The sequence below is a fragment of the Semicossyphus pulcher genome, unplaced genomic scaffold (assembly GCF_022749685.1).
Source record: "Semicossyphus pulcher isolate SPU_LCO1_2020_fin unplaced genomic scaffold, fSemPul1.0.p SCAF_17, whole genome shotgun sequence".
NCBI lineage: Eukaryota > Metazoa > Chordata > Actinopteri > Labriformes > Labridae > Semicossyphus > Semicossyphus pulcher.
In genome coordinates, this window is record NW_027211681.1 from 10063685 (window position 1) to 10091042 (window position 27358).

Sequence of the window (27358 nt, forward strand, 5' to 3'; positions counted from 1 at the left end):
CAGCAGATTAGAAACTCGTGACGCATTACGTCGCTCCGCACCCGCGTGGAGCACTTCCAAGTAGCCGCATCTACACCTTCATTTTCGGTTTTGTGCTGTAAAAGGTTTCATTGTGAGAGTTTTCGCTGAGTAGGAGCACAGTAAGCGAGGTGGACAGCGACTTGACTCTGCAAAGAAGAGACATGGAGAACGGGTCGTCCAAAACCGGGGACAGCAAGCTGGACCAGGCTGTCAAACAGTGGCTGCAGTATGACAAGGTGAGCTGACAGCAAGTTAGCGAGCTAGCTTAAAGTGCTGTGACTGTCCTGGTATGTTTCTGTAGTTTTTAAGTTACATTTAAGTGTGACCTAGCGTTATGTAATAATTTGAAATTATGACTTCGTGTGATGAGGCAAGTCTGGATCGTGAGCTCTCTGTTGGGATATCATAGGAATATTTATAACACATGGCGAATGTAAGGAGGATATTTTGTATTAACGTTAAACAGGAGGGTACAACTCTGTCAAGTGAAACTAAATGTGGCGTTTAAGTAAGTGCTGTGTGAATGTAATGATAACCCTATTTGTTCTTTTATTAGCTCTCGATCAATTTACGACGTGTATTTTTCTTGATGATAATGCTCTTTTAACAGGTCTGTAATTTGTTAATAAATAATAGAAACAATTCCCGGAAAGAAGTGTGTCATTTGATGGGAACAGAAAGACTACAGGAAATTGGCCTCCTTACAGTCCAGTATTAATGTCAAGTCATTTCTAGTTTCTGCTAGAAAGTCTACATGCAAGTAAAAAAAATCATCATATACAGAGAATTATTTCACTAAAATTATTATTTACTTGAGTTAAAATTCCTCTAAGGATGTGTGTTTCCCCTGTGATTACTCCAGATATCACATACTAACATTCAGGGAACTTCCTAGAAAAATATTGAAAATAACATCTGTAAAAAAGCATGGCCTACTCTAAGGGTTTACACATGTAGCTATCATGGTGGAAAGTTCTGGTATAAATGCATTAAACCAAAGTCAAAGCTTCACGTGTCACATGACTTTTACCCTCCCTCTATTCTTATCTGAAGGGAAAATGGACTTCCTCCATTAAGACTGAAGTACTGATCATTAGTAATGTCACAGGCTGCACAATGTAATAGATCGCAGGCTAATGTGACTAACATACATCTGGCCATCAGACCTACACAAACCAGTTATTCATGGCTTTATGGAGACACGGGACACCACCACTCAGGTCACATTGAAAAGGGGACACTGGTTCATCAGTCTCAAGATAATTGTGTTAGGGCAGCTCACTTAAAGGAAGCATCATTTGGACCCAGTTGCTGTATTTATAGTTTGATTGAAACCACTCTAATTCTTTGAAATAGTGGACATAGTATACACCAATAGTTACATCATACTAACTTTAGCACCTGGTCACCAGCTGTCAGCTCCACATAAACGTTTTCAATAAATGCAGTTAACAAATGTAAAAATGATTCCTGTCTGTAACTAAATGTGCATGTTTATCCAAGAACCCCAAGACGGCGTCGATGGTGCAGGACATGGTGAAAGAAGGAGCGGTGGAGGCTCTGAAGAAATGCTTCTCCTCCAGGATGGAGTTTGGTACAGCAGGTCTGAGAGCAGCCATGGGCCCCGGCATTTCCTGTATGAATGACCTCACTATCATCCAGACCACGCAGGTTGGTTAATAGTTAAACTACAAGCCCACCACTCATGGAGCGTGGAGTCACATGCAAAGACAGACAAAGACATAATTGATTCTTGACCTGTGCTGTTTGAAACAGCCGAGAGACCGGCTGCATTGCGTACACGCCAACATCATTTCCTGTTTTTGATTTTTTTGTTGCTGTACCCAACTGTTCTTCATTTCCTCTTCTCCTCTCATATCCTCAAATCTTTTTACTCTGGCAGGGTTTCTGTCACTACCTCGAGGCGAGTTTTGGGAACCTTAAGGAGCGAGGGGTGGTGATTGGTTATGATGCCCGGGCCCACCCTCCCAGCGGGGGCGGCAGCAAGCGCTTCGCCAGCCTGGCTGCAGCTGTGTTCATTAGCAGAGGAGTGCCGGTCCACCTCTTTGCTGACATCACCCCTACACCCTTTGTGGTAATCACTTTATCTTCTGTAATTTCCTCATTTAGGGTTTTTTTTTGACATTGCAGTCACAGTCACAGATCTTGTGTTATCTTAAATCAGGAGTATAATGTCTACTGTTACATTTCCAACTTTAACTTTAAGTCAGATCAGTTTTGTGGGTTTGAGGTTTGCTACTGGGATAGGTGACAGAAGCAAAAGGGCAAACTCCATTGAAAAAGCACACTCTGCCTACATAAACTATGTTGCATAATGCACATATGATTCACTTGGTTATACTATGTTTAAGACTTGGCAGAGAGGCAGATTTTACAATACGTCCTTATCTCCAGGTACTTAATAATACATACACTTACAAGTACACTTACTTTTGTGCATGGCAGTTATAACACAACCTCAAAGACGAAACTAGGCCAGTCACAATCAAAGGATAACTTCACATGATTCACTTTGTCTGCGTGATTGTGGGAACATCGAGTACAACAAATTCATAGCTTGTAAAACAGTCGATCGTAATATTCACCTGGTTTTTATGTCCCCACATACACCCTACTATAAGAAGATATTCACTCTTGTCTACAGTAAAGTGTTCTTTCAAAAAGAAATATTTTAGAGAAGTTTTGTAAGCAGCACAGAGTTTCACCTTCTGTGGAAAGGGAAATGAACCTGCTGGTACTCGAGACTCAAAGTTGGCTCATAGACCTTAAGTGTTACACACGCATAGAAACAGTTTCAGAGGTGGCCTTGATTACTAGTATCTACCTGCATTTCAAAACAGCTTGTAGCAGAGTTGTTTTTGTCCTGCTGTACACAAATAAAAAGGCTGATGTGTTGTATTAGAAGAGTAACATGTTTCCTTCCTTCTCCCTGCAGCCCTTCACAGTGTCCCATCTGGGCCTGTGTGCTGGTATCATGGTGACTGCCTCTCACAACCCCAAACAAGACAACGGCTACAAGGTAACAACTTTTGCCACCTGTTTAATGATACATTTATTTATTTATGTGAGTTATTTAACTAGTCTTTGGCTCCGTGTCATAAGTTTTTGTATAGTGAACTGACTTTTGTTTCGCTGATCAGACGACAAACAATTTAAATTTGTCACATTCGAAACAAGTTGGAAAAAGTAAAATTGGAAATATTTTCTGATAGTGAAAATAACATCCATAATTCATAGTTGTATCTGCTCTGTGTCTCAGGTGTACTGGGAGAACGGAGCCCAGATTGTGTCTCCTCATGACAAAGGTATCGCCAAAGCCATAGAGGAGAACCTGGAGCCCTGGCCCGAGTCCTGGAACACTGAGGAGGCCCTGAAGAGCCCCCTGCTCAAAGATCCCTTCCAGGACATCCACACACAATACTTCAAAGCCATCCAGAAACACTGTCACCACAGGTACTCCATATATAACTTCATACTGACCAGCATGTACAATTTAATTTGGCTGAGCGCAGAGACAGGCATGGTGAAGAAGGAGATGAACCGTTCACACATACGCACTCACACAAAACACTACAGAGTTCAAACGAGGACAAACGTGGGCACTGTTTTGACTGTGGCTTCTTTCTTCACAGGGGCATAAACAAGAGTTCAGAGGTGAAAATCGTGCACACGTCTGTGCACGGCGTCGGCCATGCATTTGTCCAGTCAGCGTTCAAGGCCTTTGACCTCAACCCTCCATATGCTGTAGAGGAGCAGAAAGATCCAGACCCTGAATTCCCCACTGTCAAATATCCCAATCCTGAGGAGGGAGAGGGAGTCCTGGTATGTTCTGAACATTCACTTCCCATGCCGTCATAGGTAGATTAGAAGTTGTGTTGTGGTTGAATCCTCTGTGTGTGTGTGTGTGTTTTGCAGACGCTGTCGTTTGCACTGGCAGAGAAGGAGGGGGCGACTGTCGTGCTGGCAAATGACCCTGATGCTGATCGACTGGCAATCGCTGAGAAGCAGGAGAGGTCTGTGTTTGTGTGTATAAAACATTGATGTTTTTAATATCATATTAATTAATCATTCCTTCCTATATTTGCTGAGGTCATCGAGACCTTGAGAGGTCGTGCTGTTGTACTTGTCTATTTATATCTATTAATACATATATAAAAGTCCTTGTGCTGTTGTACTCAGTGCTAATGAAAGACCTCCCCAAGCAAGTTACTTGGTCAGAACTTACTGTTGTATAATTATCCCTTTAAACCCTTAGAAACACATCATCATTAAATGCCTTAAACATGACCAACAGGTGATATATGAGGAATGTGTTGCCTGCATTCCGATAACCTCTCTCTCTCTTCTCTCCGTCAGTGGACAGTGGCGACTGTTCAGTGGTAATGAGTTGGGAGCGTTGCTTGGTTGGTGGATGTTCCGGTGCTGGAAACAGCAAAACTCTGACGCTGCGGCTGTTAAAAACCTCTACATGCTGTCGAGCACCGTCTCATCCAAGATCCTGCGTGCCATCGCTCTCAAGGAAGGCTTCCACTTTGAGGTAATGAAGTCAAGGTCAAGACTAAATGTACTCAATGGGCAGTTGCACTATTTTTTCTTCTTTTTGTTTGATTGTTTTTTTAATAAAAGATCTAAATCTCATCAGAAGGGATTCATTCATTCTCCATGAATTAATGTCACAACGTTATCCTGCTGCCAGAAAACAATCAGATTTTCCATCATCAAATGATCAAATGCTTTTAGCAACAGTAATTTAACAGACAATGTGGCAAATGGCACTGACTAATACAGTTTAAAGCTCTGTTACACACTTCATCTTTACTGTCACCACTGTTTGAACAGGAAACTCTAACAGGGTTCAAGTGGATGGGAAACAGAGCCAGAGACCTTTTGGACCAGGACAAAGCTGTTCTGTTTGCATTTGAAGAGGCCATAGGTACACACAAATGCACGAGCACACACACACACACACACAATTGAATGATGTCTACAGGATAATCATAGGAAAGTGGTCCTGATGAATTCCTTGTGGCTTATTATAAGACACATTCACAAAATGACCTCCATGATGTCACAGGCTGAATAATTTGATCTAAAAGTATTCGTCTGGTGTTAATTATGTAGGATTAGCTAAAGGCCAATCTAAACTTACTAAAATCCTTAAGCCAGCTCACAAGATCTAAACTCTAGAGAGTGCGGCTGTAAAACCTTTACTTAAAGATACGTAAATATGAGAGAAATTAAAACCTGTTTAAGAGCTAAATGCATGTGCTAATATAACCAGGATAAACTTTAGTTATTTCTACTGTTTGGGCCACATTGGTGGGATTTTTATTATCCTGACCCAGAAGTCATCTAACTTCAACTTCTTCCTAAGTTTCCTGTGTGGCCTCCATGAGCAGCCTGACATTACTACTTGCACTGGTGTTCTAACCATGTTTTACGGTCTTGGTTACTTGTTAAAAGAATAAATCAATCATTGCAATCAGAGACGGTGTACAAAAGGCAGACATGTCGACTGAAGAACTTGGTCCTGGTTGTTTGAAGTTTTGACCGTGCACTCGGTTAAAGGTTGTTCGGGGTTAATACGACATTATTCACTCAAACACAAAATCACAGAGTTTAGAGCATTCCTGTATAACTTGATTATGATGCTCTAACTGGAATTGCATGCCTTTCCACACACTCTTAGTAATATAAGTAAGTGACTACTTCAGATGGAGGTTACGCATACCATGGATTAACTGTGTTTGTGTGTTACAGGGTATATGTGTAGTCCCGCTGTGTTGGACAAGGATGGAGTGAGTGCTGCAGCGATAGCAGGAGAGATGATTTCTTATCTTGCCACAAAAAGCACAAGCCTTTCTCAGCAGCTCACCGCCATCTATGAAGAGTAAGACACATTTATACATGATACTCATCTGGCTCTGTTACTGAGATGTGTAAACAGAAGCTGCAGGCTCTAACTCTCTCACTGTACTCCTCACTATCAGGTATGGCTACCACATCACTAAGAACTCCTATTTCATCTGCCACGACCAGAATGTGATCCGCAGCTTGTTTGAGCGCCTGCGCAACTACGGTGGCCAGAAGGACTCATATCCCACTGAATGTGGCCGCTTCTCCATCTCTGCTGTACGAGACCTGACCACCGGCTATGACAGCAACCAGGCTGACAAAAAAGCTGTAAGTGACACAGACACATGAACAGTACATCCACTCAGAGCAGGACAAACCTCATGCATCTGATTTGTTTATGAACAGGAAGGATGTTGTCTGCCAATACATATCACTGTTAGAACATTAAAAAACAAGAGTTGGAGAAAATATATTGTCAGTAAGTTTTTATTAAAATGATTTGTTATGTATTTGGAGTTCAAGCTTAGACTGGTAGATTGTTTCTGGCTATCAGTGTCATCGTCACAGCTTGTTTTCACCGCCCCCAAGTGGCCACCAAAAGAAGTTATAGTAGGTTTAAACTTGAGCTGTTGGAATTTTTGAGGAAAATAAAGTAAACTAACACTGTACTGAGGAAACAAGACATCTTTTGCAGTAGAGGCAACTCAGACTGCCGTAGTTATAAAAACAGAAACAGATTATGTGAGCAAATGTAAGTGTATATGGAGAATCAAATGGAACAAACAGAAGTTCCCTTTATCTCTTGTTTTCCACTTGTTCATCCATCACTCTTGTGTCCCAGGTTCTTCCCACCTCCCGTTCCAGTCAGATGATCACATTTAGTTTCTCCAACGGGGGTGTGGCCACCATGAGGACCAGTGGCACTGAGCCAAAGATCAAATACTACACTGAACTCTGCGCTGCTCCTGGTAACAGGTGAGTCACCTTAGAGGCCAGGCCATCATGTGACAAATGCCTTTAGGGCTGCAGATAATCATTATTTTGATTATAAATCAGTAATTTGTCGTATAAAATGTGTGAAAATAGAAATAGTTGGCAACCCCAGTTATCTCAACACTTCTCTTCAGTGTGTCATTGTTTTTTTTTCCACTCCAACTCTTTTCCTGTCCAACAGTGATGTGACGCAGCTGAAGAAGGAACTCGATGACCTGGTTGATGCCATTGTTGAAAACTTCTTGGAGCCAGAGAAGAATAAGCTGCAGCCCAAACCGGAGTAGCACTTGATAGAAATACTTTTACATATGCAGGACCAGTTATTATCTCAGACCAGCATTTCACATCCTGTCTTAATTAATTCAGAAGGGATTCTTGCTTAACACAGGCTTTACATTTCATTTACAACTCTGTTACTGGTATTTACAAAATCATGAATCTGTCTTTTTTTGTAATCATCTGCAGAGTTAACTGCAACATCTTTCCTCAACTTTTTTGGCTTTAAGTTATGAATCCAGAGCCAGGTTTACTTTCAACAGTCACAACGTATCACAGTTCACTTCAGTGTCATTCCAGCTTTCTGTGGTGTTACACACAATACTTTACATCACCTGAACAATCATGCATTCCCCAAAGTTTCAACTGTAAGACTGCTGTAATGAAAAGTAACAGAAGAGTGTTAATGAGAACAACTGAAACTGTAATTATAACTTTTAACCAACTGCAACTATAAAGGATGTTGTAAACTGCTTTTAATATTTGAATGTATAATATATCAGTTGATAGAAGGTCTCGCATTGAAAGTTCAGATAAATATATTTTTAATAGGGATGCATGATATTGTTTTTTTTGCCGATATTCGATATGCCGATATTTTCCAACCCTTTTTGCTGATTGCCAATTTCGATACCGATATATTAGACACATATTTTTTCCATCTTATTGCAGAGAACATCAAGTCTCCTCTGTAGTGGAATTGATGTCATGCCTACTCTTATTGTAGTGGCCAAAAACTGCCATACTGCAGACATCTTGCAGTCTTCTTCACGCTTAACGGAAGAGGCGTGGTGCAGGCAGTGCATGCGCACACTCACGTGGAGTTAATGTTGTAGCATTACGTCAAGCTTTTAGGGTATCATCGAGCATTAAGCATAATTAAAGCGTAAAATATCGGCTGAAAAATGACATATCTGCCGATATCGATATGTCATTTTCAAGCCATATTCTGCAGATACCGATAACGTGCCAATAATATCGTGCATCCCTAATTTTAAATCAATGCCAGATGTGCTCATTTGCTGGTTTGAAAAATGACTCAGCTTAAAAGCTCAGAGCACCACCAAGTGGAGAAATACATTTTATCCCATGCATCCACAGCTCATTGCTCTGTTAATCAAATGGACCCTTAACACCAGAAAGTTTCATGTAAAACAGTGTCTTTCCCTTCACAGTAATTTATTCTGAAAATGTGTAATTAGCAACTCTCGATTTGTGCCTCCTATACCAAAATACTGTGCTGAAAATGTTATATTCCCCAATAAAACGCTTTCTAACAGGGCCTGTTGAGATAAATGTCAAGACCTACAGCACACACTCACACGTCAACACACACTACTCGCGGATACCTTGGTCCTGCATCCTCCGGCAGTGCATGCATACAGCATGCACTAGCCATGCTCCATCTGAGTGTATAGAGGACAGGAGGGAGGTAGGGTCTGCCCTGTCTTCTATATTTAACTCTAACTCGAGCCGGCTACGGCTGCGTGGAGCTCGCTCACTCTGACTCCTTTTCTGCGTGTGCACGTATATATCTGTGTACACCGGTTACTCATCCACGCTACGCACATAGGGCGAGACTACAGAGAACAGGTAAGAAGGCTGCGCCGGCTTGAGGAGCGGAAGTTTGAAATTGATTGAATTATCTGCCATGTCATTTAAAAACGGCTTTCATTTTCGGGCGAGCTTTGAAGTCTGCGTAACCTCGTGCGTAAAAAACACTAGTTCTGTGCGTAAAAGTACAATTAACGCTAATGTAAGGCACGTGAGGCTGCGCTGCACTGGAATGAAATGTCATTCTAACTTCCGTTGCTGCTCTACTGCAGCGGGGCGACCTAAATTGCGTGCTGCACTGTCCTAGTGTGTTGTAGTTGTGGAATATTTATATTACAAGGTCAAATATGAAGTAGGTAAGCAGCCGCTTCCGTTTTATTGCTTTATTCAATGTTTGATTATATCGCTTTATCATCATGCCCCGCTTTTAACGTTTGATTTTATACTCCTACCCAGATCTCACATACATTTTGCACTGCTATAACACAGTCATCGTGGTGATTAAATCGCTCTACGTTTTGTTGATTATGTAGGATGGCAAGAGGGGTCAGCTGGACCTCTAACTCCCCCTCACTTTCTTTCTATGGAACGCGGCTGGCCAAACATGATCCTCACAGTCATGTGTTTGAGTGTCCTTGAGACTGTAAAAGTGTTGGTCAGAAGTTAAACTATGTGTTTCTGGTTGGGTAAACAACACCAGGTGGTCATGATGTAGTACCCTCCAAATGACCCTGTGACTTTTACACTGCAAGGCCTAATTCTATAAAGATGAAACACCTAGGAACTACATTTAATCCTAACATTAATGTTTACTATTTTCTGTTTGTAAGAAGCGCCCCCCCCTAAATGTCTGGTCTCTAACTGATGTTTTACAGGTAAAAGCAGAGGCAGCCATGGAGGGGCTCTACTTCGAAGTGAAGCCCAGGCCAGGGAGCTCTGAGAAACCTCCTCTTCGTATAACTTCAAACCACCGCTCATGTCCGTCACTTCCACATCTCACCTCCTCCCCACTGTGTTCTCAGAAACTCCTCTCTGGTAAGAACAGGATGGCAACATGGGGGGGAAAGGTAGTGGAAGAAGGAGAGGAAGAAGAGGAGGAAGTTCGATACAAACTGACATTGATCGGTTCCCTGCCGGTGCACCACCTGACCACCATGGCCATGCTGCCCTGGGTGGTGGCTGAGATTAGCAGGAGTCACCCTGCAGTGCAGGAACAGGGCGCTGGGTCTGTAAGTCCAGGAGGAACACAGTTGGAGCCCTCTACCATTAATCACACAGTTGTTCTGTGTGTGTCCGCAACCTGGGTGCGATGTGTGTCCGTGCTGGGAGAGAAAGTTGTCTGGGACCCTCTGACACACACTCTGCTGTTTGAATGTCGTCCTCACCAGGTGACTAAGCTCATTCACAACAGCCAGGAGCCCCGCAGCTTCGGCTGCCTGGTGAGAGAAGCACCAAACTGTGCCTGCTATGTCTTCCAGTGCCAGGACAGCACCAAGGTAGGTGTGTGTGTGTATAAAAGAGATGATAAACACTCCAAGCTCCAACTGTAACCATTTGTTCCAGCATCATCACGCCAGATTGTGAGGAAGATTATGTTTAATACTAAGTATATCGATTTGTCAGCTATAAAAATAACCCTGGTAACAACAAGAAAACAGACAATTAAAAGAGCTCTAAAAACACCAAATTATCTACACCCAAATGGCAAATGTACTGTGCAAATATATGATACATTATTTTATAAGTCAAAGGTAACAGCCTCATAACTCAGGAGTACATGTGACAAAAACATGAACACATCAACATAAGGTCAGACGATGACTAAAGGGCAGAGAGGAAGCAATTCTAATAACATTAGGAACAGGGCTCAGCCTGACAGAAATCTCTGTATATTAAGTGCGACCGCAACAGTATTTGTTATTATTTATCTTTATGTATAATATATTTGGCTTTGTGGAAGTCCAAGTACACTGTTGTCCCTTCAACAACGCCAACAAACACAATGCCGCACTCGGCTGTGCTGACCAACACCCTCCTGACCTCTATTGCTTTCAACTCTCCTCCACATGGCAACGTCCTCCGTGCAGTGTAAAGCTGCAGCTGGTGTCCGAGTCAGGCAGGAGACATTTGATAGCATCCTTTCGCGTGCCATGCCCAACATACCCATGACTTCAAAGGGCGGGTCAAAAAAAGATGGAGACAACAAAGACTAAATGAGAAATTAATTGAAGAAGTCAATATACTAAATGTCTACCTGCCCTTAAGACGTGTTTCTCTGCTCTCCACAAGGCTCATGTGCTCATGTCTGGGCTCACATAACAAATATCTGCACACACTTCAAATAAATGAGCAGCCAGCCTGTACTATGTACTGTAAATATAACAGAGTGTATACATATCACTGCATCTGCAGTTTATGGTGTAAATACACGCATGTAGATAAGACTCTGTGTCTTCATTCAGGCTGTTCACATGTTGTGATGACTGTGCAGGTATTTGTTTCAGTGAGAGTAAATGAGCTTGTTATAAATGTATTAAGCAGGATGTAGAGCCATGTCACTATGGCAACCACTTCCTGTGTGTATGTGTGTGCGTGTTGTTCTCTCTGTTTCTCTTCAGCTCTTTCAAAAATGTGATGATGATGTCAGGCTGACCACCTGTTGCTCTAGCTCTGTCACACTGGGCTCACACACACACACACACACACACACACACACATACATTGACATGCGCGTTATATGTGTGAAATTTCTGGTTGCCACTCTGTTCAAACTACTTGTGCTTTGGTTGATTAAATGTACATCTTTTTTTAACTACACTGGGTATCAGGAACACCTCACCCCCTTTAGAATCAAAACCACAAACACCGCTCCATCTATTCACATTTTCACAGGAAACACTTAACCACACACACACATGCCGAACACACAAGATCACACTCTACATTATTGTCCCTTTCAAGTGTGGGAGGTGTTAATACAGTTACTAGGAGTTTCATTCACATCACAATTTCATTCCAGCAAACATTCAAGTGTATTTTTCAAGGCGAGCAGTAGTAAACATTTGCACAAGATTTCTGTGCTGTATCACAAAGGTGTTCTTAAGGTGAAAATAATCTGCCTTGAAAAGATGTAGATACTTTTTCCCCTTATTCCCCAGCTTCAACATGTGATGCTAAATCATAGTTTAGTTTGAAACGTCAGTAAGATAGCACACAAAAAGTAGTGCATATGATGCACTGGAAAAACCACACAACCACCTCTGTTGTGATCTCCCTGTCCATCCTCATAGATGGCATTGTTGATGGACTTGTACTTGTTGCTGCACTAGTTACTCCAGCAAACACTTCAGCTCAACAAACCCTAAGCTGTGTAATATTAATTTAGAAATGTAAAGTTATTCAAACCATTAAACACAAGCAGAGTATGTGTAATAAAACAACTATCAACTTAATATTATAGTGCGTTATAAACCACTTTTTGGTGAAACTAATCATTATTATTTAAGCCCCACAACCGAAGGGGACCGTGTCAGGAGAGATAAAATGTCAGAACTTCTCCTGGAGTAAAAAGTAACCACCAGGTGTCTCCACTGTAGTTCACAAAGTTCACAATGTTCCAGTGTGAACTTTTAATAATGAATGAATTGAATTTGTTTTGTGGCTAATTTGTGTTTTTGTAGCCACCTATTCACTAACCATCATAGACTATTATTTATATGCAATTATTTAGTTTCTTTTTGTAATAAATGATTTACTGTTGTTATTATTATTTTTATTACTATTACTATTATTATCATTATTATGACTAAATCACTGGTTTCAAGTAAACAGATGCTAATGACTAAGCGCAATATATTTTTGTTACAGTACTTTTAAGTACCTTATTGTTATCTAGTCAGAAATCATCCAGTTTATTGATGGTGATTTTATGACTGATTTAATTATTGTCATGTAGATATTAAAATGAGATTAAGATGGCAGCAAAAAGTATTTTATTGATATGTACAAAACTTTAAATTTAATGTTGTGTTATGTGAGACAGAATTTACTTGTTACTGAAAAGTCCAGAGGCACCTGACAATGAAATCTTACCCAATCTAATCTTTCTAACTAAATTGAAATACAAACCTACTGTTCTATATCTATTAGATATTTACAAATATTTACCAAAGACTGTGTGTGATTCTCTGTTCTCCACTAGTAACTTGTTTCTACTTGCTATATGAGTTTAACTACCAATTAATTAGTCCTGTATGATGAAAAATAAAGAACATGAATTAATCCATCTTTGATTGCAACAGTAGGGGCCTATGAAAATGTGGATTATGTGTCGCATAGTCACAGTTTTCCTGTTGTTTAATTTGAATGAGACCATTACAGTTGCAGGAAATTACACAGTCATAAGAATCTACTTCATAAACTACATCCAGTCAAGCAACAAGGCCATGGAGCATGAAACCAAACTGGGTCAAATGTTATCTAAAGTAGTCTATTTTGACGTTAAAACGGTTAGAAAACTTCTGGGCCATGAAGTTCACTCTTCCTCCCAGCTGCAGTGCATCCCGAGGGCATTCCTAACTGCTTAATGGGGCCTGTTTTGCCTCCGGACAGGAAATACTGTTTATATTAAGATTGTGTCTATGTAGATAAAATCACAAATCTGAAAGGCATGTAACGGTAACGTGAAAACCACCCAAAAGTCTACCGCCTAAAGTTTGACTGACCTGGGACAGGAACTGTGTCCACCCTGTTCTCTCAACGTATTGGTGGATTTAGCTGAGTCAAGTTAACTGAAATACATTCGGAAGATGGTCAAGTTGCCTTCAAAACAAAAGCACAAAAGAATATTACTCAGGGGATATGGATATGAGCTAATTGGAATGATCTTACTTTGAAATTTTAAAACCGGATGTTTTGTAGTTTATCTCGTCAACTAAACCGTTGGACCTCCTCGGTTTCAGGGACAAAATCAACTTTCCAATGAAATGATATTGAAGTGTCCCACACTGTCAGAAGCGAGTGTCGGAAAAGTAACCACACAGATCGCTGTTTGTAAAGTTTATGGCTGATGGGATGAAAGCGCGACTCCAGCGACTCAACTTGTTCAACAGTAAACAAGAACAGAAAGATGTAAGTGAAGTTCAAAAGCTATGTCGGTGCCGTTTTGTTTAGTTGGCGTGCCATGCTAAGTAGACAGTTAGCTAACGTTAACGTTAGCTTAATTAGCACAAGATGTTAGCCAAGTTCCCAACTCTGTCAGTGTGAACATTCGTTACAGAACAGTCGTTACATGTTCGGGTTTTTTCGTCATTATTGACCGAGTAGGACGTTTCCAATACTTTAAATTAACCTGTATTTGTTAAACTAAGTTACTTGACACGCAGGCTTGTCTTAATTTCAAATGTCTGTTTGTAAAGTAAACTTTAACATAGTTACTGCCCCTCCTTTGAAGTGGATGTGATGTGTGGCCCTGCAGTAGTTACCTTAACTGGTCAAGAAATGATGGGTGGAAAATGTCATCACTTGTATGCTTTCTGCCGGTGTGCTGGTTAACATTTAGGGTAACGTAGCTGTCTATAGTTGACAAAAGTTCCATTTGAATCAACCTGTACTTTAGGCAGTTAAACAAGCTTCAAATTATGTTAATAAGTTAAAGTTTGCAAACTTGGAATTTGGTACTTTCATGCATGTATTCATATCTGTTCTCGAAGTTGTTGAATAAGGATTTTGAACTGTAAGGGTCAGATTAATACTGTCACGTCTTCACTTTTTCAGTGAAGTCTCCTAACAATCAAATCATTATTTTCTAATTGAGTTATTAAAAGAACATTAATATGATATTATAGATGTTGCACAACAATGAATTGTCATCCGTGATTTTTTTGCTGGTAGTCTTCCATAACTACCAGCATAAGTAAATTGACCTACTAACCTTTATGATTTCCACTGGTAGTTGTGCAAACACATAACCTCGGGCTTTAATACATTATGGGTGCTTTACACACTTTTCCTACATTTTCTAAACAAATGAATAATTGAGAAAAGATTTTGCGGATTTGTCAGTTATAAAAATGAAAATTACTTTTTTTCGCAATATATTGTTGTTCCGACTGGTGTGACACAATAATCATATTGCTGGTGCCAAAGATGGACTTTTTAATAATAATAAAAATTCAACGCTCTAAACAGATCTCCCTGCCAGGTTGTTTATCTCAGTTTGTATCAAAATCTGTGAAACTGACACCCAATTGCAGTGAATAAATGCAATAATCTGCACTTCACCTTTTAAGGAGCATTTTGTATTCTTCAGTTAATCAGATATCGTGATGTATCATTATATGATTGTCTTGCAATATATAAATTAAAGCAGAATCGCTGTATCGTGATATTATCGTTATCGTGGGCCACGTATCATGAGTTCCCCTGCGATTCCCACCCTTACAGGGAAGTATCTCTCTTTTTCCTCCTACTTCACTACTTGTTTCTCAACATGGCTTTTGAAACAGTGCATGGTCATTTTTCTCTTTAAATACGTTTTTTTTCCCTTGTCTCGATGCTGATTCTGTTACACAGTGGCAGTGCTGGCTGTCAGCCCCTCTGTGAAGAGGAGTACGGGAAAATCCAGTCTGCTTAGCTGTCGTAAACACAAGCCAAATGTAGGTGTATGTGAGTGAGTCATGGCGATATCACCTCCAGAGTCATTGTGCTCATGCCAGGACTTCACTCCTGGACCAGGAGGCAGGAGGTTCTGTGCGGCAGATTAGTCACATAGTCTGTCTCAAGCTCTCACTTCTCTTCGTGATAGCTGGTTTCACACACATGCCATCTTAAAGCCTCTTAAAGCGAGAGTAAATATCAACATTTGAACTGCAGAACGTGGGAGGAGAATGCTGATGCTTCTTGGTTTTTCTGATTAAGTGATTGTTATAGTGTTTTTCAATTGTAGAGTTGTGATGGGGACAATTGTTGAGATCAAGATACTAAAGAGTCAGATGTGGTTTGTTGGACTTTTCAAGATCAACTTGTTACGACGCTGACATGCAACTTCCTCAGATTCCTCTCAACTTGGAAAGTACCCTCGACAGCATTTTGATTTTGACAATAAAAAAAACCTACTTTCAAAAGTGATTAGGCTTAATGATTACCCAAATTGTCCTAGAGAGGCTGTAGCGCTTGGATTTTAATGCCCCTTTTTCCCTCACTGCCACCCTCTTGTAATCCCCTGGTCTCACATGCTTTTCCCTCCCTCTTCATGTGACACAGTCGCCAGGCTGTAGTAAAAACAAGCCAGTAAACTTGAGGCACCTTCCTGTCTTTATATAACCAACAGGCTGTCCCCGTCAATAGTGGGTCTGCTTTTTGTCTATTTGTTTAGCTGTCGTTCACTTTTCCCTTCATGCTTTTGCTTGCCTCACCTGTCTTCATGTCAGTTTCTGCGCTACACCACTAAAGACTCCTCGGTCCCCTGCGATGAGAACACTGTGGTATCTGTGAACCTGACTGACCTAAATATTTCTTAGCCAAGAGTTCATTCTGACTCAGCACAGCACTCTGACAACAAGCCCATGCACTGTGTCCCCTTTATCACATTTGAATGAGTTGGTAGTTTCAGCCTGGCTTGTCTTTGTGCTGTGAAGTGGCTCTTTAATCCCACTAGAGTGATGTCAGTGTGTTGGTCTCCCTTGTGGCTAACCATTTCAGTCACACTTCCTGCTTTACGACTATTCCACAACCTTTTAAAAATGTCATTTTCTGCCCTTCCCCGTCTGTTATTGACAGTCCTCATTTGTTGCATGACTCCTAGACTTTGAACTTCTGGGAGCTCTGGCTATGCTCCACAAGGCACGAGACCCGGACAGGCACATGACCATGCAGTGCAGTAGAGGGACTTTTTTCCCCGGGCTTGTCATCATTCTTGTGTCACTTGGTTTTCAGTGACATTCAGCTGTAATGCCTTATTCCTGACATCTCTAGTTTAGGCTAGTGTTTTGTTTTGAGTATTTCTTTAAATGTAGCTTTTGTCCATGTTTAACTAGTTTATTATAACTAGGTCTAAATTACAACACAAGTTCTTTATCTTTGGGTAAAGAACCGGAGTAGCATTGCTGTGTTTTATCTTTCATCTTTGTTGGGCAAACATCTTGTCATGTCTACTATTGCTTAAAAATGTAGGACATACAAGTGTCAGAGTCTTTCAGCCTTGTGAGAGGGAAACGACTGTTTTGAAAATCTAGAAGGCGAGAAGCCAAAGAAGGGGGAAAGATGAAGTAAGAATTTCAATAATTGTGAGCCCAAGAGTGATGTGAACGGCCTCTACTTCTCATGATATCCTCTCCGTTTACCTTTTTGCTCTCACTGAAAACTTCTGATGTTTATTGCACTGAATTGCAGCTTCTCTTTTACCGGTGGCCCTTGTGTAACTTCCTTCTTTTTGAGGTCAATGCTACAGTAGCTCCATTTAATTCTTGCCGGGGGAGAGACACTGTACTTGTTCAGTGTTGTTCCCCTGAAAGAGGCCACTTCTGTGGGTCACAGCCAGAGGCTATGTCCAACTGCCTTCCTGTCTGAGATCAGCCTCGTGTAAATGTTTCCCTGAACAAGATCCTGTGTGCTGTGTGTCTTTAGCTTATGCATCTTTGAGGAGCAAAACCCCTCTCTCCACTCCAGTTCAGTCCTCCTAATCCACTACTCTGCATCAGATGTTTCAGCCTTGTACGAGCAGTCTAAAAAAGGAAGCCAATTGTATGAAGGGGTCTAAAAAAGGAGAACATTGGAAAGAAGAAATCCTGGAATGGGTGACATGGTGACGTACAAAGAAATGTGACTGTATTCCTTCGTCAAGGCTGCAGAGTTCTCCAGCGTTCTATAAGTAAAAAACAAATCAATGCTTTCTCTCCTACACAATCACAAGACCCTTTTACACAGCCTGTTCAAGATGGGACAATTACGCCGTTGTTGTGCCTCAGTGTTCTGTATAACAGATGCAGAGGCGGAATCGTGAGGCAAAGTCTTTTTCGTAATGGAGGTGAAACAACGTTTTGAAAACACAGGCGCCGGCAGCACTGAACAGCGCCGTGAGTATGTATGTAAAGCTTGCGCTGTTTATTGACACGTGGTGCCTCTTTTGCTGGCGCTGCCGGAAAGCTGTGTAAAATAATACACAGCAATATTTTGATTCAGTGTAAAAGAAAAAGAAGATGTAGGCTAATGGCAGAACCAAGTTACGGCCCTGTTACATAGGGCTGCCCCCGGAATATCGACGAGTCCAATCTGTGTCTGCGACCCCTCAGTCGACTTGAAATTCTTCAAGTTGAGCCTTTGTTTTATTTTTGTTTTTCTCGGTGACATGCGCTGTTGGTTAACTGAAGAGTGTTTTTCATGCTCTGTACCTGGCTCAATAATGTCACGATCTGTCCGTATTTCCATTACTATAAAATAAAAAGTACGTCTCCGCATGCTGTGAATGACACAAGCAGGAGCTGTAACCTGCGATCAGTTCATCATAGTTTATAATAACACAGCGCGGGGAGGAAACAGACGTTTAATAACGTGGATCTGTGTTATTCCTGCAGATCTTTCTGTCTGTCACTGTTAACAGAGACTCCAGTCTGCTGTGTAGTTTGTGTAGTTCACACAGAACTTTAGAGGAGCATCAGGCGTCATGATCAAACTAAGTTGTTTACCACGTCATCACTTCAGTCCGCGATCACCCGCTCCCTACCTCCCTCTGTGCTCGTGCCCCCCTCTTGGCGCTGCGAGTCTGCATCAGATTTTTTGTATGATGTTTTTTAAGGTCTAATGAAGGTGCGTGAGCCTCCTTGTATATTCACAGGGCCTAAGGTTCTAATATATTTAGTCAGAGTACCCCCTCTCCCCCCCAAACACTGCTATATGAAGAAAAAAAAGGCAACGAATAGTCGAATCTTCATATTGAACAGCCAAATCCGATTCGTCTCAAAGAATCCTGATTCGGGTACAGCCCTACTGTTGCAGAGTCTCTGTATGAAAGGGCTACAAAAACAGAAAACAGCAGTGTACATTCTTGTTTCTGTTGTAATACAACCACCACTGATAAAAATCTATCTGTTGTGTCTCGGGCATAAATTATGTCCCCCTTTTTTTCCTTCAAGTTATGTCATTTCTCTCTAACGAAACAACCCCAAGTTTTGTAAGCTCACGTTAACATTTAGCACATTCCTTCTCCACTTTTTTATTCTCTGAGGTTTCCCACAATACGTAGGTCTGTGTTTCTTTCTTTACGTTATGGCTTTTGTCTGCCTGACTCGATTTACATTGTTACGTTGATTAGAAGAGTTACAGAAGATAGACAAGAACACTGCTATATAGAAGTCGTAGGATTAAGCACAGCCCTTGCATGTAAACTATTAATTAGGAATCATAATAGAGTATTGTGGTACTAGAGTGTATCAATATGTTCTTATACCTCGATAAAACACTGCCCATTTTTAGACACTTTAATGCAGAAATACTAGATATTTTACAATTAAGGATGTAATTGAATAATATTTAGAAAATCTTGGCGCCATTACTTTCTGCCTACTTTTGTAGATAACTATTGTAATATTGTTTTTTCTATTATGCAGTGTCTCTTTTGCATTAAGTCATACACTTTATACTTTCACTTATGTTTGAGTTATTATTTTTTTTTTTTTGTATTTCTCAAGTTTTGAACTGTATTTTTGGAGCTATTTGGTGCTATAATTTCCTTTGGGATTAATAAAGATCTATTTTATCTTATCTTATTGAATAAACAATTTGCCTGTGATTAAAAAAAAAAAGTGAAATATGAAAAAAGCCTTTTTAAAATGGCTTGTTATATCCGGCTTTCCAAATCCCAAACAAATTCAAATAATGAACTTCTCATAGTTATGAAGTTGGCACTATCAAACATGGCTATTTGCTTGAAAGAACACTCTTCTAAAGAATATTTTAATTTCAGTTTTGCTTCCCTGTCTGTTCACCCATTCTCAAATTAGGAACCATAAAAGAATGCCATTTAAAAATGCGATATTTTTCATGGTAGATGGGCCAGGAAAGTCCCAAATACAAAGGGTGTGATTGACTGAGGGTAGAGGTTATAAAATCATCATGCTGGGCCTTTAAGGAGCCTTTCCCTGCCTAACAAAGCAGAGGGAGTGACACTGGGATAAGAGGGCTGGATGAGTGCAATTAAGAAAACAAACCCTCCTCCTCTTTGTGGTTGTTCAGTGTCTTTAATGACAGAGGGACACAGAGGAGTGAGAGGAGAGGCACGTGTGAGGACAAAGTGTATCTGTTGGTTAAAGTGTTTCAGAGAATCAGACTGTAAAAGCAGAAGGAAGAGGAAGAAGGAGTAGGTGAATGGACGGAGGTTAGCAAAACAGAGAGAGGTCTGTTGTTAGTGGACAGAGAGCAGACTCCACTCCCATGCCAGGATGATTGAAAACAAGGAGACCCTAGGAGCTAGAGGGTGAGAAACATGGTGCCTGGATGCTGAGGATGGGAGGAGAAACAGTAAAGGAATCAGTGGTTAAACAGATAGTTGGAGGAGAAAGTCATTAGATGGAGATTGGAATCTCAGAATAAAAAGTACTATAGTTAACAATTATATTCATCAGCGTCATGGTCTTGATGTTTATGTCAAATGTAACTATTATATAAAAGTATATCCAACAGTAGCCAGTAGAGCAGTAAGTCAGACTCTGTGTTTACGTCTGGTGCTGGTGCCATGTCTTCCTTTGGGACTGAGACCCTTATCTTCAGTTTACGGAAGCAGCACGCTGAACTCAGTTAGTTTATTATGCGATGTAAAATCAGAGGCTGCAGAAGGTCTCTGTTATCCAGAGCTGTTTAACTATTCTTGATGGATGTAAATAAACAGAGTCAAAATCAGAGGGGCTGGAGGAGTAACACTTCACACATGGAGTCCTGTGTCGCAGCACGTGTCTCTGCTGTCAGTTAGGGAACATATTCATGTGGTGTTTGTCAGTAAAAAGCCAGAAAGCCCTGAGGTCAAATTGCTGTGATTCAGACTCATGTTGGAACTAAGCACACAGTAGAACAAGCTTTCTCTTTTCCTTTTCTGTTTATTTCTCTGTGTATGTCTTATATATCTCTTCCATTCTGTTGACAGTAAAATAAAAAAAAACATCACATTAATTACAGGCTTTGTAATGAATTAATCGAATTGAATGAAACATTACCAAATGACATCTGAGCCTTTTTATAAGCTTTATAAACAGCGACAATCAATGAATTTACAATAGGGACATACGGAGATACACAATAAGATTGTTTACATTGTGTAACAGCACTGCATATGATTGTGTGCGGACAGAGAGCGTCCGATGTTGGACCCTCTTTTGCTGTTAGAACACTGTGTGAGGAGTAAACTGGTCCCGCTGTTGTTTATTTGGTTGCCACGACTTCACTTGTGATTGACGTCCTGTGACTCGTGTCACTGTTTCAGTGCTCTACCTCAACGAGGAGAGCGGGCAAACAACTGTTCATTTGGAGCGGACATCTCCTCGTATTCGCTTAATTGCAACTTCAGGACACATTATACAAATCTGAAGCAGCGGCGGCAACAATTTGTCCGCGGCGGGCCCCTGCTGCAAATCACAATACGAGTCAAAATGATCACAATTAGTTATTTTTTTCAAAATCCTTCAGCTCTATAGTAGATTACTGTATAAACGCAACACTTGCAGAGACCGGAAAAGCAGCTGCCTAGCTTCGCCTACCCTCTCTGGCAGACCAACCACTGCTGGGTGATGGCAAACATCTCACTAACTGGCCGTCGCTTGTGATTTTTTTCCGCAAAAGTCGCACCAGACACCCAGTCCATAATACTGCAAATGCAAAGGCTTTCATCAGCGGGCCAAAGGCTCAATCACCAACAATGTGTTACCGCATTCGGCGATAGATAGCCACTTAACAGACATTTATTTACATGAAAATCTTTGAGATTATTACTTTACTTTAACTATAACCTACTATATGCTGACTATAACTTCTCCCATTTCAATGAAAAGTCAAAGGAGCTGCAGCTAGTCTCTTAAAGGGGCGGGGGAATAGGGGGGGAAAAAACATGCGACACAGAGACAGGAAATGACTGTCAGCGAACCATCTCCTTTCTGAACAGTTTCTGTTGCAAATAAAGAGCAGAAGGAGGCATCCCATAGTGTTTGTGTCTGTTTCTTTGGGAGTTCCAGACCAAAGGAAAGAAAACAACTACATTTGAGGAAGTTTCTTAATTGAAATTACAAAATCGTTTCTTTATGGCTGTCTACACTGTTCCTGTTAAAATGCATTACAAGGCCTAATAGAATATTTTGGCCACATCTCCCACCCCTCTTCTGTTGGGTAGATTAATAAGCTCATTACTACTAATAATTGAAGAGTCGAGGATACGTGACATGTGGGGCATTTAGCAGACGCACTCCTTATGCAATCATCCCTACAGTTAGGACAGAACAAGGCACTAAGTGTGAGGCTGGTATTGTTTTGATAGAAGAGCAGGAGTGAGCACATCTGATGCCGATGCAAGACACAGCATGACCTGACTGGAAGTGTGTGTATGTGTGTGTGTGTGTGTGTTTGTGAGCCTGCAGATTTAGTTGCTGCTCAGGCTTCTCACATTGATGACATCACCAATGTGAGTCAACCACCGCTTCTGCTTTGTGCGTCTACTTCCTCCTTTTGGTTCCTTGGTTTGGTTCTCTGCCAGAGCAGCAGTGCAGCAGAACACTGGGGCCACGATAGGAGGAGCATGTGTATATTGGCAGCCTCCTCTGGCTAAGGTCATTTTTGTAGATAATGATCGTGATGATATATTTCTGTAGCATAACATTTTTGTCTGTACACACAATGACAGCACAACTGCGTCCTACTTAGACTTATGCCTTTTTTCATCAGTGTGCTACACTTCTGTTTGTTGACATAGAGGAAGTTGTCTTAGAAAGTAGCCTGGGAAATGTTCATGAATTTAAATAAAGTCATGTTTGTCAAAGTAAAATTAAATAGAAAAAGTTTTATTTTAGCTATTTTGACCTTTGACCCTCTTGCAGGAATAACACACTCTGGGACACTGAACTATAGCAGTGTCACATTCCAGGCTACAGTCTGCCTCACTGCTCTGGATGAGTTACTTTACTGGGATGATGGGGGGGATTTCTTTGTTTGTCTCTTGTTACAGTGTTGATGTTGTAACTGCTGCCAGTTATTATCAGCACAGGGCTGCAGATATACAGCACACAGTGTCCTTGCTGGAGAGGAGAGATATCAGCATGTGAAACACAGTAACGATCATCAGGGTGCTGAAAGAGAACATTGACATGTGTAACTGAGTGTTTACACAACAAGAGGAACATGTTGTGCACTGAGATGCCACTGTCGCAGGTTTTTACTGTGAGGCTGATGCTTTTATTTTGAAGGACTATGATGGATGCTGGATTTCACTTTGCTCAGCTTTGACGGTCTCATATGTTTGCTTAACCACACTCTACCTTTGTGGTATTGATTATGGCCAAAAATAACCTCAGTTATGTTCTTATTATCATCTTCCTGAGCTACATAGATCGGACTGTGACTATTGTCAGTCTGAATGGTTGCTGCCTGTTTGACTACTTTGGATGACTTTTGATGCTTCAGGATTGATTCAAAAAGTTTGTATGAATGTTGCGATACTTTTTTCTGCAGTTGAATACATTGTAATTCACATGAATTGAAGCTGACCAAACAGCAACCTTTAAAACTACAGGTTGTTTGTTTTTAATACTAAGATGATACATGATGGCTTTGGCTCCTGACCCTGAGTTTATCTAACTTCACCTAGCTTTTCAAATGTTTTTATTCTCATGTGTTTAGTTAATTTTTTGTCTTTAAAACTGGCACAGGCAAAGTGTCAGACTATTTTTACGGTCATGGAAATCCTCCTTGTTAGTCATGGAAAGAGTGTTAACAGAGAAGGATTTTTGTCTGGGTGAGATCCCGGAGTTACGCTACATTTGTCCTAAGCTGTCCTCATTCAACCCTCAGAAGCTGCTGACCTGAGGGACCAGCAGCGGTTGAAAAGAACAGAAACACATCTGCACCTCAAAATTAGGATCTACTTTAACAGAATATACAAAGCAACAGGACAATTTTAGAGTAAATATCCAGGAAGACAAAAGGATCACTGCTTTTTCTCCGCTGTTCTGCTTTGTTTTTTGTTTTTTTGCACACCGGTTTGTATCTATGAAGTTTGACATGAATGTTTACAAAGATTATATAAACTACATTCACAGCCAAGTCATTCAAAATCATTATAATTCATAATCTCTGTTTATTGCACTTTCCTGAATAAAGTTTATGAATGGCAGTGAGTGTGTATAATTGCTCTAAGAAAGTGAACATTTTATTCTTTTCTTTTTCTGTCTTTTTCGTCTTTTTTCGTCTTTTTTTTAACTAACTGTTTTGACTGCCTGATCCGTTAGGGCCTTCAGCCCGAGCCGTGCTATTTGGCGAGACAACAAGGCAGAGCTGTGGCCCTGTTGTCCCCGGTACTACTATGCAACTTAAATTGTTGTTACCACAGTAAAAGAGAACAGCTATTTTTTCCCTTATCTCCATCAGCTCATTATCTCTGTTACAATATGTATGTGGCTGTGTGCAAGTGTGTGTTATGAGCCCTGTTTGCATTTAAGAGTGTGCATACAAGTCTGTTTTTCTTCAGAGCAGCAGGCCAGGAATCCAAGGTAGATCCATTCAGGAAAGTTTGCTTTTTGTCTGTTTCTGTCTTTCACTCACACACTTACACAAACAGTGGCGTGCTTGGAGCATTTAACTCTCACACAAAGAGCAAGAATACACACAATAACAGTTGTCAGAAAGCGGATACTTGTAAACAGTCAGCTTTAAATAGTTTTATTAGCAATGGAAGTATAATTAACAGAGAAAAAGTGGACAACCAAAGATTACATGGAGAGAGTGTAAGGGGGGAAAGGAAATGAAGGGAAAGTGAGTACAAAGCGTGCTTTGAGCCCAAAGGTCCTAATTTGGCTTCCTTTATACGCCGGAAGATATCATAAGGGCTGCTCTATTCTAGGGAACCAAAACACACATTACAGCATATGTTATGTTAGGTCACAGTGAGGTGTGGCATCTACATTGATAAATGGAGCAATTGTGGTTGTTGCGGGTGGCTCAGTGGTAGAGTCGGTCGTCTTTCAATCAGAAGGTCGGAGGTTCGATCCCCAGCCAATCAGGTTACATGTCGAAGTGTCCTTGGGCAAGACACTAAACCCCAAATTGCTTCCGGTGGCATAGCCAACGGGTATGAATGTGATAACTGGTTGACAGTTGGGCACTTTACGTAGCAGCCTCTGCCATCAGTGTATGAATGTGTGTGTGAATGGGTGAATGTGATATGTAGTGTAAAAGCAGCTTTGAGTGGTCGCAAAGGCTAGAAAAGTGCTATATAAGTCCAGTCCATTCACCATTGCTGTGCGTATTTAGTATTTCTTCAATTCACGAGAATGTTATGGCCCATTCTATTTAATTAGGCCTTCTGATCGTATTGGTTAATATAACTGTCCTGTTATTATGCTTTATTGTTATTATGTTTTTATGCCATGTGTTTAACTGTGGTAACACCTCCTTATCTCCTGCCATCTCTCCAGGTTCCAGAGATCATCAGTACGTTAAGGCAGGCCGGCAAGAGTTCGGCACGCAACGATGATATCAACAACATTTCCAACAAGACTTCCGCTGGAGGCCGTGATCCGTCTGAAAAATGCTTTTCTTCTCACTCCACAACAACAGCCTCCGTGGCCCCCTCCTCTGCTGTGTCTCCAACAACATTCGCCAAGAAGTTTGAGGTGCTGTTCTGCGGCCGCGTCAGCGTCGCTCACAAGAAAGCCCCTCCTGCTCTGATTGACGAGTGCATCGAGAAGTTTAGCCAGCTGCATGGCTCAGGGACGGCCGATAAAGGCGGAAATAGTGGGGGGAACGTGGGCGGGCTGAGGAGGGCGTTAACCTTGCAATCGAATGGACTCGGGAGTGGTGCCGCTGGTAATGATGCAGCAGGGAGTCCCACCACAGGGAAGCGTCCTGTCCTGTTTAAAAGAGACCCCAGCTTTCCCTGTCTGCAGGCCCTGGATGAGAATGGACTCTCTCCAGAGATCTCTCACAACAACACTACTGACGCGCACGCCCACTCCGCTGGAGTGCAGCCCACCAGCCTGCAGGAGAACAGGACCATGCTGTTTACGGTAATTTTCATCAATAGACATACACTCAAACAAAAACAAGTATGCTCTTATAACACTGCTTACATTTTTATACTCTTTATTTTACAGGTATATTCTCATAGAAACTATTCACAATACATCAAACTAAATTATAAGATCAGTATTGATTTATTTAGAACATTTGTGTGGACCTGCTGCTGAACCGCAACAATCGGCACTTCTTTGTTGAGAAACAGAAGAGAACTTTGCAGTGCCGTGAAGTCCCAATTTTGGATTCCCCCTAAATAACAAGTCCTCGTGCACAGCCACTCATAAAGGACGGGGAGGGAGAGAACAAAAGAGAGACAAAGATATAAATCCCCAGATGACTCAGCGAGAGGAAATGCTGACTGCTGCTAAAAGTGAGCTAAGTCAAGCTCTTCTGATTCACCTTAATATGACCTCAGTGACCCCCTGCCAACAGGAGATTTCCTGTTTGTCACCCAGACAGGAAATGGTGACCACTGGTACAGGAACCACTGGGGCCTGTTGCTGCTCCTCTCAGCAAATACAGACACATTATAGACACTGATTATATATCCTGCTGCTGCCATGGATAGTTGACAGAATGACCTCATCCCTGTGACATCATCGCCTCAAATTTGAAGACAGAATAAATCCCCCTTCTGCTACAGAAGTAGTCCGATGATGTGATTCATATTTGATTTCATTTAGGGGAACGTGTTCGCAGTAAGAGGTCGAAGACTTGGGAATTTGAAGGAAATGAGATCACTAGCTTATTATGAGTCCCATTCTGAGGTTGAGCTGTGATGGTGATTCATGCTCTAATAATGGTATATATGGGGATACCCTATAAAGCATTGGTACTTTTTGAGCAGAAATGAAACTTCTTCATTACAATGATGACGATAAAAAGAAAAAAACTTTTTGACTTCCTTTTATATCACAAGGTCATTGATACAGGCTTTCTTGACATTAAACACATCTATTTTTAAGATGCATGTAAAAAAAAAAAAAAAAAAATCACTATGTTTCCATTGTGAGTAATTGGAATAGGCTCGTAACTAGTTGATGCTCTGAGGCTCCTCATTGCTGTCAGATCCACACCACAAGACCTCGCCACACTCATACCCACAAACACAAACTGACAGAAGCACTCAGTAAAGATTTCAAGCCTGCGAATATGCCTGCTCACAGCGTCTAACTATTTTATCTTTGTTTTCTGTTTGTCTCAGGTGGGCAGATCTCAGATCTTCCTGATTAGTCCAGACACTAAGAAAGTTGCCATAGAGAAGAGTTTCAAAGAGATCTCCTTCTGCTCACAGGTTTGACGCTTTGTGTTTGTGTGCATCATGTATAGCATTTTTAAGGCCCTCTTGAATCCTCATAACCAACTGATTTTCTCT

At 41.1% G+C, this 27358-nt stretch overlaps 2 protein-coding genes across 2 annotated transcripts in view; both read left to right on the plus strand.

Moving 5' to 3' along the window:
- Window positions 1–62: 62 nt before the first annotated feature.
- Window positions 63–8441, plus strand: pgm2 (phosphoglucomutase 2). Its single transcript, XM_069665823.1, has 13 exons — window positions 63–257; window positions 1525–1692; window positions 1925–2116; window positions 2978–3061; window positions 3302–3495; window positions 3675–3864; window positions 3958–4055; window positions 4399–4579; window positions 4882–4975; window positions 5803–5932; window positions 6033–6225; window positions 6740–6873; window positions 7073–8441. The coding sequence occupies exons 1-13, from the start codon at window positions 183–185 to the stop codon at window positions 7173–7175; spliced, it is 1836 nt and encodes a 611-aa protein (XP_069521924.1). The 5' UTR covers window positions 63–182; the 3' UTR covers window positions 7176–8441.
- A 266-nt stretch (window positions 8442–8707) lies between these two features.
- The window catches only part of tbc1d1 (TBC1 (tre-2/USP6, BUB2, cdc16) domain family, member 1), a 43448-nt gene continuing 24797 nt past the window's right edge, over window positions 8708–27358 (plus strand). Inside the window, 4 exon segments of the mRNA XM_069666067.1 lie at window positions 8708–8760; window positions 9597–10217; window positions 25383–25973; window positions 27188–27277. Of these exon segments, the coding sequence (XP_069522168.1) occupies window positions 9615–10217; window positions 25383–25973; window positions 27188–27277 (1284 nt within the window). The 5' untranslated portion in view covers window positions 8708–8760; window positions 9597–9614.

Coding starts and splice junctions, on each gene's coding strand:
- pgm2 (XM_069665823.1), top strand. CDS start 183: ATGGAGAACGGGTCGTCCAAAACCGGGGACAGCAAGCTGGACCAGGCT. Junction 3,496..3,674: donor CAGAAACACTGTCACCACAG/GTACTCCATATA, acceptor CTTTCTTCACAG/GGGCATAAACAAGAGTTCAG. Junction 4,056..4,398: donor ATCGCTGAGAAGCAGGAGAG/GTCTGTGTTTGT, acceptor TCTCTCCGTCAG/TGGACAGTGGCGACTGTTCA.